The sequence below is a fragment of the Neoarius graeffei genome, chromosome 10 (genome assembly GCF_027579695.1).
Source record: "Neoarius graeffei isolate fNeoGra1 chromosome 10, fNeoGra1.pri, whole genome shotgun sequence".
NCBI classification, from domain to species: Eukaryota; Metazoa; Chordata; class Actinopteri; order Siluriformes; family Ariidae; genus Neoarius; species Neoarius graeffei.
The window spans coordinates 37126487-37141606 of record NC_083578.1 but is presented as its reverse complement, the minus strand read 5'-3'; the positions used below and the strand labels follow the sequence as shown (position 1 = coordinate 37141606).

General features: G+C 39.7%; 1 protein-coding gene across 1 annotated transcript in view; it reads right to left on the bottom strand.

The window, feature by feature from the left end:
• snrnp200 (small nuclear ribonucleoprotein 200 (U5)) overlaps positions 1-15120 on the bottom strand; it is a 153248-nt gene that overhangs the window by 37975 nt on the left and 100153 nt on the right. Inside the window, exons 30-34 of the mRNA XM_060931753.1 lie at positions 13379-13539; positions 9463-9690; positions 9076-9267; positions 6244-6422; positions 5954-6105 (exon numbers count right to left, since the gene is read on the bottom strand). Of these exons, the coding sequence (XP_060787736.1) occupies positions 5954-6105; positions 6244-6422; positions 9076-9267; positions 9463-9690; positions 13379-13539 (912 nt within the window). The remainder of the gene's footprint in view (positions 1-5953; positions 6106-6243; positions 6423-9075; positions 9268-9462; positions 9691-13378; positions 13540-15120) is intronic.

Below are 15120 nucleotides of genomic sequence, written 5' to 3'. Positions count from 1 at the left end.
GGGGAAGAATACAATAAATCGGCATTTGTTTCATTTTAAAAACAAGAAAACAACTAGCCTAAATGAGCGCTATTGCATTAAGACGTACAGGCAGGGAAACGACACAACCCAATGCATCTTTTTTTTTATAGCAAAAATGGCGTGTCTTCTGCAGAGAAGGGAAACATTAATACATCTCACTGTGCTAGTGGTTAGAAAAGTCAGAGCGCGGTCAGGAGCGCGATGGGGGGGAACAGCCTTGCGCAGTGGCTACAATGTATACATGAGTAGCCTATGCACTGAACATCAAGACTGCCGCAACGTCGGCTCAGATTGAAAGTGACGGCAGTGAAGACTATGTATACTGTATGTAAGAAAACTCTGCCACAACTTGCCAATCATTTCAATTGTGCGTTTCATTATGTTTTATTATTGTTGTTATTAGGCTATTATTGTTATTGGTAATGGTAACGGTAAACATCCGTCAAAATGACCGACGGCCTTCAGATTTTTCCGTCATAGCTAAAAAAAAAAAATCCGTCAATGACGGACAATTATCGGTTAACGCGACCTACGGACCTGGGTGTTGTAAATGTCCTGTAGTGGGGGGAGGACAGCTCCACAGATGAACTGTGCCATTTTAATGACACGCTGGAGAGCCTTTCTGTCCTGAGTTGTGCAGTTACCGTACCACACAGTGATGGAATTTGTCAGGACGCTCTCCACTGTGCACTTGTAGAAGTTGCTGAGGAGTTTGGTGGACAGTCCAAATTTCCTCAGCTTCCTCAGGAAGAGGAGTCTCTGTTGAGCCTTCTTGATGGTCTGCTGTGTGTTGTGTGACCAGGTGAGATCCTCACTGATGTGAGTTCCGAGGAATTTAAATGTTTTCACCCTCTCCACCTGTGTCCCGTTGATGTGCAGCGAGGCATGCTGGTCTCTCCTCCTCTTCCTCGGGTCAATAATCATCTCCTTGGTCTTCTCAGCATTCAAGGAGAGGTTATTTTCCTGGCACCAGGAGACCAGCTGAGCCACCTCCTCCCTGTAGGCGCGCTCATCTCGGCCGGTGATCAGCCCAATGACAGTGGTGTCGTCAGCGAACTTGATGATGGAAGTGTTGCTCTGGGTGGGGGTGCAGTCGTAGGTGAAAAGGGTGTACAGGAGTGGACTGAGCACACAGCCTTGGGGAGTCCCTGTGCTCACTGTCTTGGTGCTGGATGTTCTTGTACCGACTCTGACAGCCTGGGGTCTGTTTGTGAGAAACCTGTGATCACTGCCTGTGATCATTGATAACCTGTGATCAACGATAACCTGTGATCATTGCCTTCACTGCTCCAAAACCAGTTTGGCGACCAAAAAAAACCCACCCCAAATAAAAAAACCACATGCTCCACATAAGAAAATGCAGGGGTTGATACTGTGTGAATGTTCATCTTGTGTGCACACGCACCATGCTTGCATGGTCACTGCATGGTGTGCTGTGTTTACATTGCTCCATGTGATGTCACTGTCATTCAGAAGTCTTTGTGACTACGTGTCACCTTGGTCTTCGACATGCGCAATCAACAAGCACAAGTATGTGCTGATACAAAATTAAATTAACACTTTGGCCTTTAGTTTTATTTAGACCCCAGCAGAAAGATTTGCTGGACTAGAACTTCAGAAATGCTCACGAAAATGTAGCTTAGACTACCATTCTACTTAATTTAATTAAAAAAAAAAAAGCAGCTTCACTGCTGAAAAAGATGTGTGATCCATAAAACAGCAACATGAACACCACACGACTAAAAAAGGGAATTAAACTACTAACCCCGTTTCCAGAAAAGTTAGGATATTTTCCAAAATGCAAAATAAATAAATACAAATCTGATTTGTTAACTCACATGAACCTTTATTTAACTGACAAAAGTACAAGTAAAAGATTTTCCAATAGTTTTACTGACTAAATTGTATTTTATAAATGAAGTTAGAATTTGATATCTAAAACACGCACACAAAAGTTGGGACAGAGACATTACCATTGTACTATATCACCTTTCCTTTTAACAACACTAATTGTATGGGAACTGAGGATACCAATTGTTGTGGTTTTGCAATTGAGATTTTTGTCCATTCTTGCTTGATACAAGACTTAGACTGCTTAACAATCCATGGTCGCCGCTGTCTGAGTTTCCTCTTCATGATGCACCATACACTCTCAATAGGAGACAGATTCTGACTGGCAGCAGGCCGGTCAAGTGTACACACACAGTCTATGAAGCCATGCTGTTCTAGCCCATGCAGAATGAGACCTGGCATTGTCCTCCTGAAATAATCATGGACTTTCCCAGGAAGAGAAGTTGCCTTGATCAATATGTCTCTCTAAAATCCCAATACATGTCCCAGAATAACAATGGCACCTTCTCACACATGCAACTCACCCTTGTTGTGAGCACTGATGCACCCCCCATACCATCACAGATGCTGGCTTTTGCACCTTTCTCTGAGAACAAACTGGATGGTTGTGTTCACCTTCGGCACGGAGAACTCGATGTCTGATTTTCCCAAAAACAAGTGGAAACGTGGACACCACTGACTTCTCTGGACCCAAATTCATTTCAGACAGACCAAAAAGTTTCAGGTTGCGTTTCTGGATGCAGCAGCAGACTCTTAAGTGACAACGGTTTTCCAAAGTACTCCCGAGCCCACATGGCTATATTTGCCACATTAGCAAGACTGTTTCTCAGGCAGTGTCGCCTAAGGGCTCAAAAGGTCATGCGCTTTCAACAGTGGTTTCCAAACCTGCCCTTCACATACAGAGAGGTCTCCAACTTTCCTGAATCTTTTCACAATATTATGTACTATAGATTTTGAAAGACTTAAAATCTTGTGTTGAGAAGTGTTCATTTTGAACTGACTAACAATTCTCTCAAATTTTAGTACAAAGGAGTGAGCCATGACCCATCCTTGCTTGCAAAGACTAAGCCTTTGGTACATGCTCCCTCTATACCCAATCATGTTACCAATTAAACTTGCTTGTTGTGGAATCTTCCAAAATGGTGTTGAATATCCTATAAACCTTTCAGTCTTGTTTTGCCCCGTCCCAAATTTTTTGTGCGATTCAGACATCAAATTCTAACTTCATTCATATTTACAAAATACAATTAAAGTTGGTCAGTAAAACTATTGAAAATCTTTTCTTTGTACTTTTGTCAGTTAAATAAATGTTCATGTGAATTAAAATCACAGATTTTTGTTTTTATTGCATTTTGGAAAATATCCCAACTTTTCTGGAAATGGAGTTAGTATTAACACCATTAATTGGCGCAAAGCTACTGCCAGCTAGCTTGTTAGGAGCTGCGGGATTTGGTGTGAGATGCATGCAGATGGAGACATGATTTTTAACTGCACGATAGACAACTATCAAGTAGAGCAGTGATACACCAATGATTCACCTCACAAATAAATGGTGTCACTCACCAAACACTATTAGGAAAACCTATACACCTACTCATTCATGAAGTTACCTGATTAACCAAATCGTGTGGCAGCAGTGCAGTACATAAAGTCATGCATTTAAGGGCCAGCAGCTTTGAGTAATCAACCATCTGAATGGGGGGAAAACGTGATCTCCGTGATTTTGACCATGGAATGATTGTTGAATATTTCTATACCTACTGATCTCCTGGGATTTCTCCTCAGAACATAGCAAAAACCTCTGCAGTGAGCAGCAGTTCTGCAGATGGAAACACCTGACTGATGAAAAAGGTCAATGGAGACTGGCCAGACTGTTTCAAGCTGACAAAGGCTCCAGTAACTCAACCACTGTGTACAACTGTGCTGAGAAGAAAAGCATCTCAGGAAAAACAACACGTTTAACCTTGAGGTAGATGGGCTACAAAAGCAGACGACCATGTCAGGTTCCACTTCTGTCTGTCAAAATCACAAAGCTGAGGCTGCAGAAGCTCACCAAAACTGGACACGTCAAGATATGGCCTGGTTTGATGAATCTTGATTTCTGCTGAGGCACACACTTTAGGGTCAGAATTTGATGCCTACAGCATGAATTCATGGACCCAACCTGCCTTGTGTCAACAGTCCAGGCAGGTGAAAGTTAAGTAAATGTGTGAGCAATGTTTTCTTTGGCACTTTGGGCATTTTAATACCAATCACTTGAATGCCACAGCATATTTGAGTATTGTTGCTGAATATGTGCATCCCTTCATGGCCACAATTTACCCATCTTCTAATGGTTACTTCCAGTATGATAATGCACCATGTCACAATGCAAAATTCATCTCAACCTGGACTCATGAATATGACAAGGAGTTCAAAGTTCTTCACTTGCCTTCCCAGTCACCGGATTGGATTCCTATAGAAAACCATTGCAACATGAAAGTGCACCTGAAAAATCCACAGGAACTGTGTGATGCAATCATGTCACTGTGGACCAGAATCTCAAAGGGATGTTCTCAACATCTTGTGGAATCCATGCCATGATGTTTTGAGAACAAAGGGAAACCCTACCCAGTGTTAGTAGGGGAGAGTGGGGAAACATGGGACACGTTTTGAACTTTTGTAGATCTAAAACCTGATTGGTTGAAATTAATTTATGGGTATACAAACTGTCCCAAGTATCCCTGCTCTCCCCTACAGAAAAACTGTCCCAAGTATCCCTGCTCTCCCCCGAAGTGTTAGGTAAGTGTGCATTTGATGCAGAACCTTAAAAGGGACATATTATAAAAGTTACTTTTTCAATGTTTGTGCACATATGTTTGGATATCTGGAGTATCGACCAACCCACAAACTCTGAAATAAGACAACCCAGTCCATTTCTTTTGGGCTGCCCATTTCAGAAAATGTGCTTCAACAAGCCATTCAAATTTTTCCTCTCATTTCTATGCCACAAAGGGAGCTCATTAGAATGGTCACCTCCTCATCTCAGTATTTCAACTCATGGTTTGAATATTGCCTTTGCAAATGAATATTGGGAAAAATTCCAAGATTGAGGACAGGTGCTACCGGACTCGCTGGGCAGAAGAGTAGGGGTGGGGCTCAGTGGATCGTTATCATTTAAAAGAATGAGTACTCAAATTGGCCTTTTTAAAGTGTAGGTAATGCCTCTAAAACCACACTTTTTTCCCCTTGAACAAAGCAACAAATCATTATGTTGATTGACCATGTGTTTTCGAACCATAGCTGATCCAAAATGCCATAAATTAATGAAAAATCAATAAGATCAGCCGATTTTCATGGAATCTGCCGAGACTGAACCGGAAGATCCCGAAGGGGTGCGTGACGTCACACGTGTAACAATTCAGGTATCAATTTTTTTCATGTGCGCAGCAGTGGTTAGAACGGTCTCAATCTGGAATCACGCTTTGGAGAGAATTCTGATAGTGATTGGCATTCTTATGTGTCAGATGAAGGGGCAGATGATCAAGGATATTCCGGAGTAAATGGTTCTCTTTTCGAGCCCCCAAGACGAGAAACTGCCAGTTCACAAAAGTCTTCCTCTGCAGTGCGAGCAAGATGGAGAGATGGCTAGATAGAGAGATGTGCAGAACACAGTGCTTACCTTTCATGTTTTCCTGAACAAAACTGAAAAATCGAGTCTTGCAATATTGCAATCAGAGCATTTAACATGTTTCAGTTAATAATTAATCATGACTGCGAGCACACATTTTTCTATCACTTCTTATCCCCCAGATGTAAGCAAAGTATGCAGGCAAGTACTGTTAACAAGGCAACTCAGGCTGCCACAGCTCCTGAACTTACACAAAATCATACATTAAGTATAAACCAGACCTTACGCTAACCCCCAACTTTTTTTGGGTAAAAGATGCTGGTCATGGAACATTACTTTTGTTTAAAGTCGTCTGTTTGAAAATTATTAAAATATATGTCTTTGATGCACAGTCATAAAATTAGTGTTGCTCTTGAATTATGGATTCTGAATGCAATTTTCATTTAATGATGTTGAAAAGTCTTTTCATACCAGAGTTAAAAAGCTGTTCAACTGTCCTACGTTCGGTCATTGACAGCCCTTCGTGCAGATAACCCACACCATTAGAAAGCGTCTCTTTCAGTGCGCCATCAGACAGCTTCTCCAAGAATGGAGCCAAGTCTTTCGCAGAGCAGTGTAGGAACCTACAGAGCAGTACTGAAAATCAATCAAAGCTGAGAAATGGAGATGTTCCAGGTCCATCAATAAAAACCAGCCATAGCATCAAACAAGATATCAAAGTGAAGGCAGGTATGAGCAAAACGATGGCTAGGCCACTGCACCTTTGTGGAACCACATCCGCAGCACAGAAAGTTAGTATGTCAATGGCAGTGAGGCGAGTCTGTCTCCGAGAAGGCACAAACACCAAAGATGGTTTGGATGGAGAATGCTTCATGATGGTGTGGTAGACCGGTTTAGCCATAGACAGTAGCCGGGTTTGTGTGTGACTCACATTGAAACCCTGAAAGAGGGGAAAAAGTCCAGTAAGTGCAGAGAAATAGGACACAAGGAAGAATAGTTTTACTAGGAGAACAATATAATATAATAGCTATGTTGATAAACACCGTTAAGAAGAATAACAGTGTCTTGCAAAAGTATTCATCCCCCTTGGTGTTTGTCCTGTCACATTACAAGCTGGAATTAAAATGGATTTTTTGGGGGGTGAGCACTTTGACACAACATGCCTACGACTTTGAAGGTGCAATTTATTTATTTTTAAATTGCTACACAACAAGATGAAAAAACAGAAATCTTCAAACTTGTCACCTTACTCAGTCAAACTGGAGTTGGAGCGCTGAGCGCCCACTTATGCATTCATAAAATACTATCGTGCCATTACCATGTGAATAATTACTTTCACTCTTTCCGTTTCAACTGGTTTCTCTTTCGCAGTGTGAACACCCATCGTAAACAGGATGTCAGCCACAGCTTAGGCAATCTGTATGGAGGTAAAACTTGTTGCAAGATGCCACAGGGATTTGCAAGACGGTGCTTCAGATGATTCAGAACAGCGATTCATTTTCAGCAGTTCATTGGCTCTTGAGAACTGCAACACTGATGAGTAGTGTCATTTTGAACTTTGACTCAATCTAGCCAAAGATCAACTCAAGTGTAAATATTTTTCTATTTCTTATAAGCATATTGGTTGATGTGTGCACTGTAGTGCATCCACAGGAAAAATGACTGAGCAATTTTTCCCCAGAGTTAAAAGTATGTTCCTCAAAAATAGTTAATTTTGCTCTACTCAGAGTTGAGAGAGTAAAATTTGGAGTTAGACCAAAATTAGAGTAATTGTGTAACAGAGTTGGTTGCAGCTCTGAGCTGAGTAAAATAGTACAAGAGTTAATTTCAAGACACACCGAATAGAGTAAAACATACACATTTTATATATATATTTTTTTATACACACGCACACTCAGCGTAAATGAGTACACCCCCTTTGAAAAGTAACATTTTAAACAATCTCAATGAACACAATTTCCAAAATGTTGACAAGACAAAAATTTAATATAACATCTGTTTAACTTATAACGTGAAAGTAAGGTTAATAATATAACTTGGATTACACATTTTTCAGTTTTACTCAAATTAGGGTGGTGCAAAAATGAGTACACCCCCACTGAAAGTCTCTGGAGCAAAGCTAAACTGTAGACTACAAATGTCTAATTTAACAAGAATACAAATCACAGGTGAGTCATTACACAGGTGTCCAGCAGACAGTTTAAAAGGGTGTGACTTAAAGAAAACCCCTCCCCATTTCATGCCGTCAGCAATGGCACAACATGGAAGAGAAATGACAAGACCTGAGAAAGAAAATGTCTTTATACCACAAAGGTGAAGGCTACAAGATCAGCAGCAAAGCTTTACTTATCAGTCAGAATACTGTAGCAAAAGTGGTACAAAAATTTAAGATGGAACTGCAACCATCTCACAGAGACGTCCAGGTCGTCCATGGAAGTTAACACCTCGACAGGAGCGTCTTCTGATGAGAAGGGTTGAAGAAAATCGGCATGCAAGTTCACTGCAGTTATCTAAAGAAGTAGAAAGCCAAACTGGGGTGACTATTTCCCGTGACACAATACGGCATACACTGCAGAGGAATGGCATGCATGGACGCCGTCCACGAAAGAAGCCTCTCCTAAAGCCCAGGCACAAAAAAGCCCGCCTAGAGTTTGCCAGGGCCCATGCTGACAAAGATGAAGACTACTGGGACTCTATACTCTGGAGTGATGAGACCAAGATAAATGTTTTTGGAACTGATGGCTTCAAAACTGTATGGCGTCGCAAAGGTGAGGAATACAAAGAAAAATGCATGGTGCCTACAGTGAAACATGGTGGTGGCAGTGTCCTTATGTGGGGCTGCATGAGTGCTGCTGGTGTCGGGAGCTGCATTTCATTGATGGCATCATGAATTCACAGATGCATTGCTCTATACTGAAAGAGAAGATGCTACCATCACTCCGTGCCCTTGGTCGTCGTGTACTTTTCCAACATGACAATGATCCTAAACACACATCTAAGACCACTGTTGGATTTCTGAAGAACAGGGTGAAAGTGATTCAGTGGCCAAGTATGTCTCCTGATCTGAACCCAATCGAACACCTATGGGGAATTCTGAAGAGACGAGTTGAGCATCACTCTCCATCCAGCATCCAGTCACTAAAAGAGGTCATTGCTCAAGAATGGAAAAAAGACTTATGTTGCAAAATGTCACCAACTTGTTCATTCCATGCCTAGAAGACTTGGTGCCGTCATTAAAAATCATGGAGGCCATACAAAGTACTAGATGTAGTAGTTTTTGTTGTGGGGTGTACTCATTTTTGCACCACCCTAATTTGAGTAAAACTGAAAAATGTGTAATCCAAGTTATATTATTAACCTTACTTTCACGTTATAACTTAAACAGATGTTACATTAAATTTTGTCTTGTCAACATTTTGGAAATTGTGTTCACTGAGATTGTTTAAAAGGTTACTTTTCAAAGGGGGTGTACTCATTTATGTCATATTATATACACACACACACCTCGTGTTGAAAATATTTTCACTCATTCACTTTGCTCACTCGTGAATGTTCACCACTTGAACATTCTTATTTGATCCTGAGGCCTGTACCTGAATGTGAAGCTCCAGTGGCACAGGCCTAACATTTGGGTGGAAGTTGAACGTTGCTGTGGTGCTACAACCCAACCAGTGGGCCACATCTTTCGCGTTGGACAGAGATGAGCTTAGTGCCACAATGCGGATGGGACGCTCGATCTGAGAGGAGATGTACCTCATTCTTGAGCAGATTACTTCTAGGACAGGCTAAAGCAGTCGTGGAGAGAATTAAAATTACAATGTTTATATTCAAACTAAAATACAATTTGGATGTTCCTAAAAATATCACTTTAATTAAAAATAGCACTCATTCACCATTAAATAGCAGGAATGATGCAGAGATATCAAAACTAGGAAACATGCACGCACACACACATGGCTTGTTAATGTAATCAGCCTTACCCCATTCTCTCCACCAATGAGATGAGTCTCGTCCACAATGAAGAGGCTGACATTCTGGACATTCTTCCTCTGCTTCCATCGGCGGGACAAAATATCCCACTTATCTGGGGTGCTGATGATGATATCACCTTTTCCCAGTAGCTTAAGGTCAGTGCTGGTCTCTCCAGTGAGAATGACTACCTTCTTATTCAGAAGACCTTGAAACTTCTGGTGCCAATCCACAAATACCTACACACCAGCAGTAGAAAGGGAAAATAAATGTTCAGAAGTTAATAAGAAAAAGTGTGCATTTCTAGTGTCTACATCTTAATTAAAACATAAGTGGCACCTCATTCCTCAGGTTACTGTGAATCCCTGAAAATACTAGTGCATCTCAAAATACTGGAATATTGTGAAAAAGGTCATTTTTTTTATAAATTAATTCAAAACAGTAAACTTGACCTTCTGTGGAGGGGTGTTGATGATCGTCTTTTGGACAACTGTCAAGTCAGCAGTCTTCCCCATGATTGCAAATGTGTACTAAACTAGACTGAGAGATGCACAGTATTTATACTGTTCTCAAACGCAAAATGAAATTTCTAATATCGAGATATTTTTCTATTTGTGAGCTGCTGTAACGTGAAAATTTCCCCACCAAGGGATGAATAAAGTTTAGCTTATTTTAATGGATTAAAAAGTACTGCTTGGCACAATTATATTGACAGATCTTGTGACTCTGAAGAGCATTTACTTTAAAAGTTTTAATTAATTCATTTCTATTGTGGGCACAGGTCACCAAACTGATAAGTTCAGTGGGTTTAATATTTGAAATGTATATCTTGTCAGCAATAAACTTGAGCAAAAATATTAGTGTGTGTGTCTGATTTACCCTATGAAATGAACCATCAATACTTAAACGCATTTTACACCACCACAATCCCATTCCAAAAACATTTGGACATTGAATAAAAATAAAAGAGAGATTTGCAAACAATGGAAAACCTTTTTTCAAATGAAAGTAGTACAAAGACAACATATCAAATGAATTTTTATTTATTTATTTATATATATTTATTTGTTGTTGTTTTTTTAACAGCTTTTTGAAAACTGCACACTCATTTTGAATTTTATGCCAGCAACATGTTTCAAAAAAGTTGGGACAGGGCATGATTAGCACAGTGCTGCATCATCAACGTTTAACATGACACTGTAAATGTTTGGGAACTGAGGAGACCAATAGTTTTGAAAGCGAAACGTTGTCCCATTCTTGCCTGAGACACAACTTTATTTGCTCAACAATTCAGGGTCTCCTTTGTCATATTTGCAACAAATGTGTTCAATGGGAGACAGGTCCGGACTGCAGGCAGGCCAATTTAGCACCCGGAATTTTACTACACAGCCATGCAAGTCGTAGTATGTGCAGCACACAGTTTGGCACTGTCTAGTTGAAATAAGCAAAAATAAATAAAATACCCCACCCAGAAAACACCCCACAATAAAGATTTCAGTTTCAACATTTGATATGTTGTCCTTGTCCTATTTTCAATTAAATACAGGGTGTCAATGATTTGCAAAATCACCACATTGCTTTATTTTACGTTTTGATCAATTTTGCCATTTTTAAAATGTAAAGGATTACATAAAACTTAGCCTACATCCTCATACTGTCAACTGTTGTCTATTTGTTTTGCTACTTATTTATTTAAAACAATTTTATAGAAAGTTGCTATATTTGTGTTGAGCTCATGGAAATGCAGCTTTTACCACCAAGTGTCTAAAAGCCACACCCCTACATTTTATATATAGCTAGATTAACCATGGTTTCAAGAAGGTCGGCTGGCTTAACTGCAGTGACGTAGTTGGATAGGTCAATTTTCTGTTTTCAGTTTTCTGCATCACTTGCATGTTGAACATCCAGGGTCTGCATCTCTGACTAGCCAAGACTCATACTTCTATTAATTATTAAATGTACATTTACCCAGCATTTTCTTATGAGGCATCAACCCGGACAAAAGCAAAGTGGAAATTGTGAGAGGACAGGTATACGCTGAGAAAAGACAAGTTACTGCATACAAAAGCGTTTAGTGCGCAAGCAAGAAACAAATTATACTGAGAAAGTTGATTAAAAATCTAAATAACTTTCAAAAATCCCATGACACTTCCAAAACTTACAATACTTGTGAAACTGATATTTTCCTTAACTTTTCCAGGTCTGGAAAACATGATTTAGAAATTCCATGTTTTTCCCCAGGATGTTTGTACAAACCCTGAGTTTAGCAAATAGAATATCTTTAGGAAGGACGGTTTCAGATAGGCTTCTGGAGTGGAGCAAAAAAAGAGGGGTTTTGAACAATCAAATGTTATAGCAATGCATTATATATCCTGGTTCATACAGACATAACTTGGTTAAAATCAAGGACTCTCAATTTTTTAAGCACCAAAATTTGATTTCCATGGACTTCATGAGATGTGCTTCATGTTCCTTTTATTTATTTATTTATTTTTTAATAAAAAGGTACTGACGGCAAAAATCTGAATTTTATTTTATTTTTTACTTTATTGTGCATGGCATTTCCCGATGTCCCGCAAGATCATCATGCGGACAAGATGTGATCATTTTGATGTGGTGAGGGTCACTTTCCTCCACTTCGGGATCAAATATCCTACCTCTTGAAGCCAAACAGTATGGCCCCAGAGAAACAGCTGAACGCGAGGAGCTTGAACTAATTAGCATAATTATGGAACTGGGTCACACCAAGATGGCAATGCGCAGAAAACATCATGACTCTGCATTGACCTCGGAGAGTTCTGAGTCACAGGCATGTAATCTGTGGTTGACATTCACGAATAGACCCATGAAATAAAAGACTAATATCTCTCTTCTCTGTTACTGCTTTTGTGTTGTTTCTCTCTAAAGATCAAAACATTGTGTATAACGCCATACTCAGACTCACCAATCCAAGATGAGTGCAATAAATTCGTCAGATTTCATGTCTGTTTCATCCTTCAGTCAATCTGTCCCTTCATGAAAAATATATTTCTTCAACTTCTTTCACTCACTCCCCAAATTATAGACTATCAGGATCAAATTATGTAGAAATTGAATAAAAAAAACAACTAAGTTTTCATTGGTACATGGAAACATTTTTCCTCTCATTACAGAAAATGGAAAAAAAAAAAAAAGAAAAAAGAGAATTGGCAAAAATCACAAAACGGAACTGGCAATTTTCTAAAACGGAAAATCATCCCGACAATATGCAGCAGTGTTTCACAGATTATATAACCAAACTTACCAATTATTGTGCATTTTTGCATAAAAGCTCTGCAAATACATCTGAGAAAACCAGTTTAAAACACCACTCAGCAATAGACCAAAAAAGCAGTCTTTGTCAGCAATAAAATGGGAAATGAGCCAATTGACATGAACCTGGAACAATTCAAGTAAAACCAGTAATAAATAACCACAATAAATGAGTAAATTCAGTTACATTTCAGTTACACATAGCTTTTCCATGGATTAAATATCTTTTTTTCAACATTAGCTATGAAAATTGCAAACACTGCTAGTTTTTATCTCCTAGGAAACAGAAGAAAAAAGTATATTTAGCCCTACCATTTGTTTTCTGGGAACAATAAAGAATGCTTATCTAAGGAATTTCATTGCAATTTGAAAGCAGTATGCCATTCCTTAGATCAACAAAAAGAGGAGCTTGACCATTTTTCTTAATTAGCCACACTGCAGGCTGATTACCTTAAGATGCCTGATGCTTCATCCACTGGTCTGATCAAATGGTCAATCACTAAACTACACATTGCTTGACTGCGCCAATCCTTGACTATATTTTAAATACTAATACTTTAATGTCTTCTAGATTATAGCTTGGATCAGGGTATAGTAACACTTGGAAATAACTGTACATTTATGAAGTTTGCATACCTGTTCAGCCAGAGACTCCATGGGTGTGATGTAGACACAACGGCCTTCTGAGTTGTGCAACAGCATCCTGAGAATGGCGAACTCTGCACAGATTGTCTTCCCACTTCCAGTGGGGGCTCCAACAAACACGTTATCATCACTGTTGTATACAGCATTAAACACTGGGGGGAGAAGAAAAGATCTACATGTACTCTCACTGTCGGCTTTAATAGAAACACCTATACACCAGCTCATTTATGCAGTTATACCATCATTCAATCATGCAGATACAGGTTGTCAGTTAATGTTCACATACATCAAATATCAAAATGTGATTTCAGTGACTTAACTATGGCATTGTTGCTGGTACCAGATGAACTGGTTTGAGTATTGCAGAAACTGCTGATCTCATTGGAATCAAACACACCAGTCTTGAGTTTACACAGAATGGTGTGAAAAACAAAACTGATTTGTGGGGGAAAAATGCCTTATTGGTGATAATGGCCAAGGATGGGTTTCCCAAAAGCACCATAGCACAAATATCATTGTTAAATGGTAGAGCGAGTGTCACAATGAACACTCGCTCCTATTTAAGATGCTCTTAGCCTTAAGAGGCTTTTGGGAAACCCATCCCTGACTGGTTTAAACTGCCAGGAAGGACATAGTAACTCAAATAAGCACTCTGTACAACCATGGTGAAAAGCAAAGCTTCTCAGAATGCACAATACATCAAACTTTGAAGCAATGTGCAGATGTGCCCACAGTCTTTCCCACTTTCCCGTGACTCAAAAAGCACCGGCAGTTTCCCAACGTCACGGGAGCACAGCGTGCACGCTGTCCAACCTGCCGTTACTCCCAAAGTACTGAATAGATCTTAATGAGAAATTTCTTTGGAAAGCAGAGATAAGCTTTTTAAATGATAGTATTCATGACAGAAAATATTCAAGAGTTGAGCAATGACAGATTTGGAAACTTAGATGAGTATTTGCATGCACAATTTTTACAGCACTGGCAGCGAGCGTCCGATATGCCTATCAATACATACATACACACACACACACAAAAGCATGGGCTAAAATCCAAACATGAAAGTTCTCACGACCACAAAGCATAGAAGACAGAAACACTTGTTTAATGAAGAACATGATAGGACAGTTATAATGCTCATAATACTTAAACGTTATATTTGCAGGCAAGGACAACAATGCCCACACTCCTGCAGTCATTCAGCATACATTGCAGTTGACCATTCAATGGCTGCCAGTATTGAAACTTGGCAGGAAGCCCAAATGCTCCTTTAAATTCACTTTAAGGTGAAGTGTAATGTCCCTAAACCCCACTTTTTTCCTTGTACAAAGCAACAATTATGTTGATTGATCATGTTTTTGAACAATAGCTGATCCAAAAAGCCATAAATTGATGGAAAATCAATAAGATCAGCCGATTTTCATGGAATCTGCCAAGACTGAACCAGAAGATTCCAAAGGGGTGTGTGACAGCACATGTGTAACAATCCAGGTATCAATTTTGTTCATGGGCGCAGCAGTGGTTAGACTAGTCTTGATATAGAATCCTGTTTTGGAGAGAATTCTGATAACGATTGGGATTCTTGTATGTTGGATGAAGGGGCAGATGATCATTAACGGATATGCCGGAGTAAATGGTTATTTTTTTCGAGCCCCCAAAATGAGAAACTGCCAGTTCATAATCGTCCCGCTCACCGCTGATAGCACACCACCAGCCAAAGAATTGGAAACAGATTG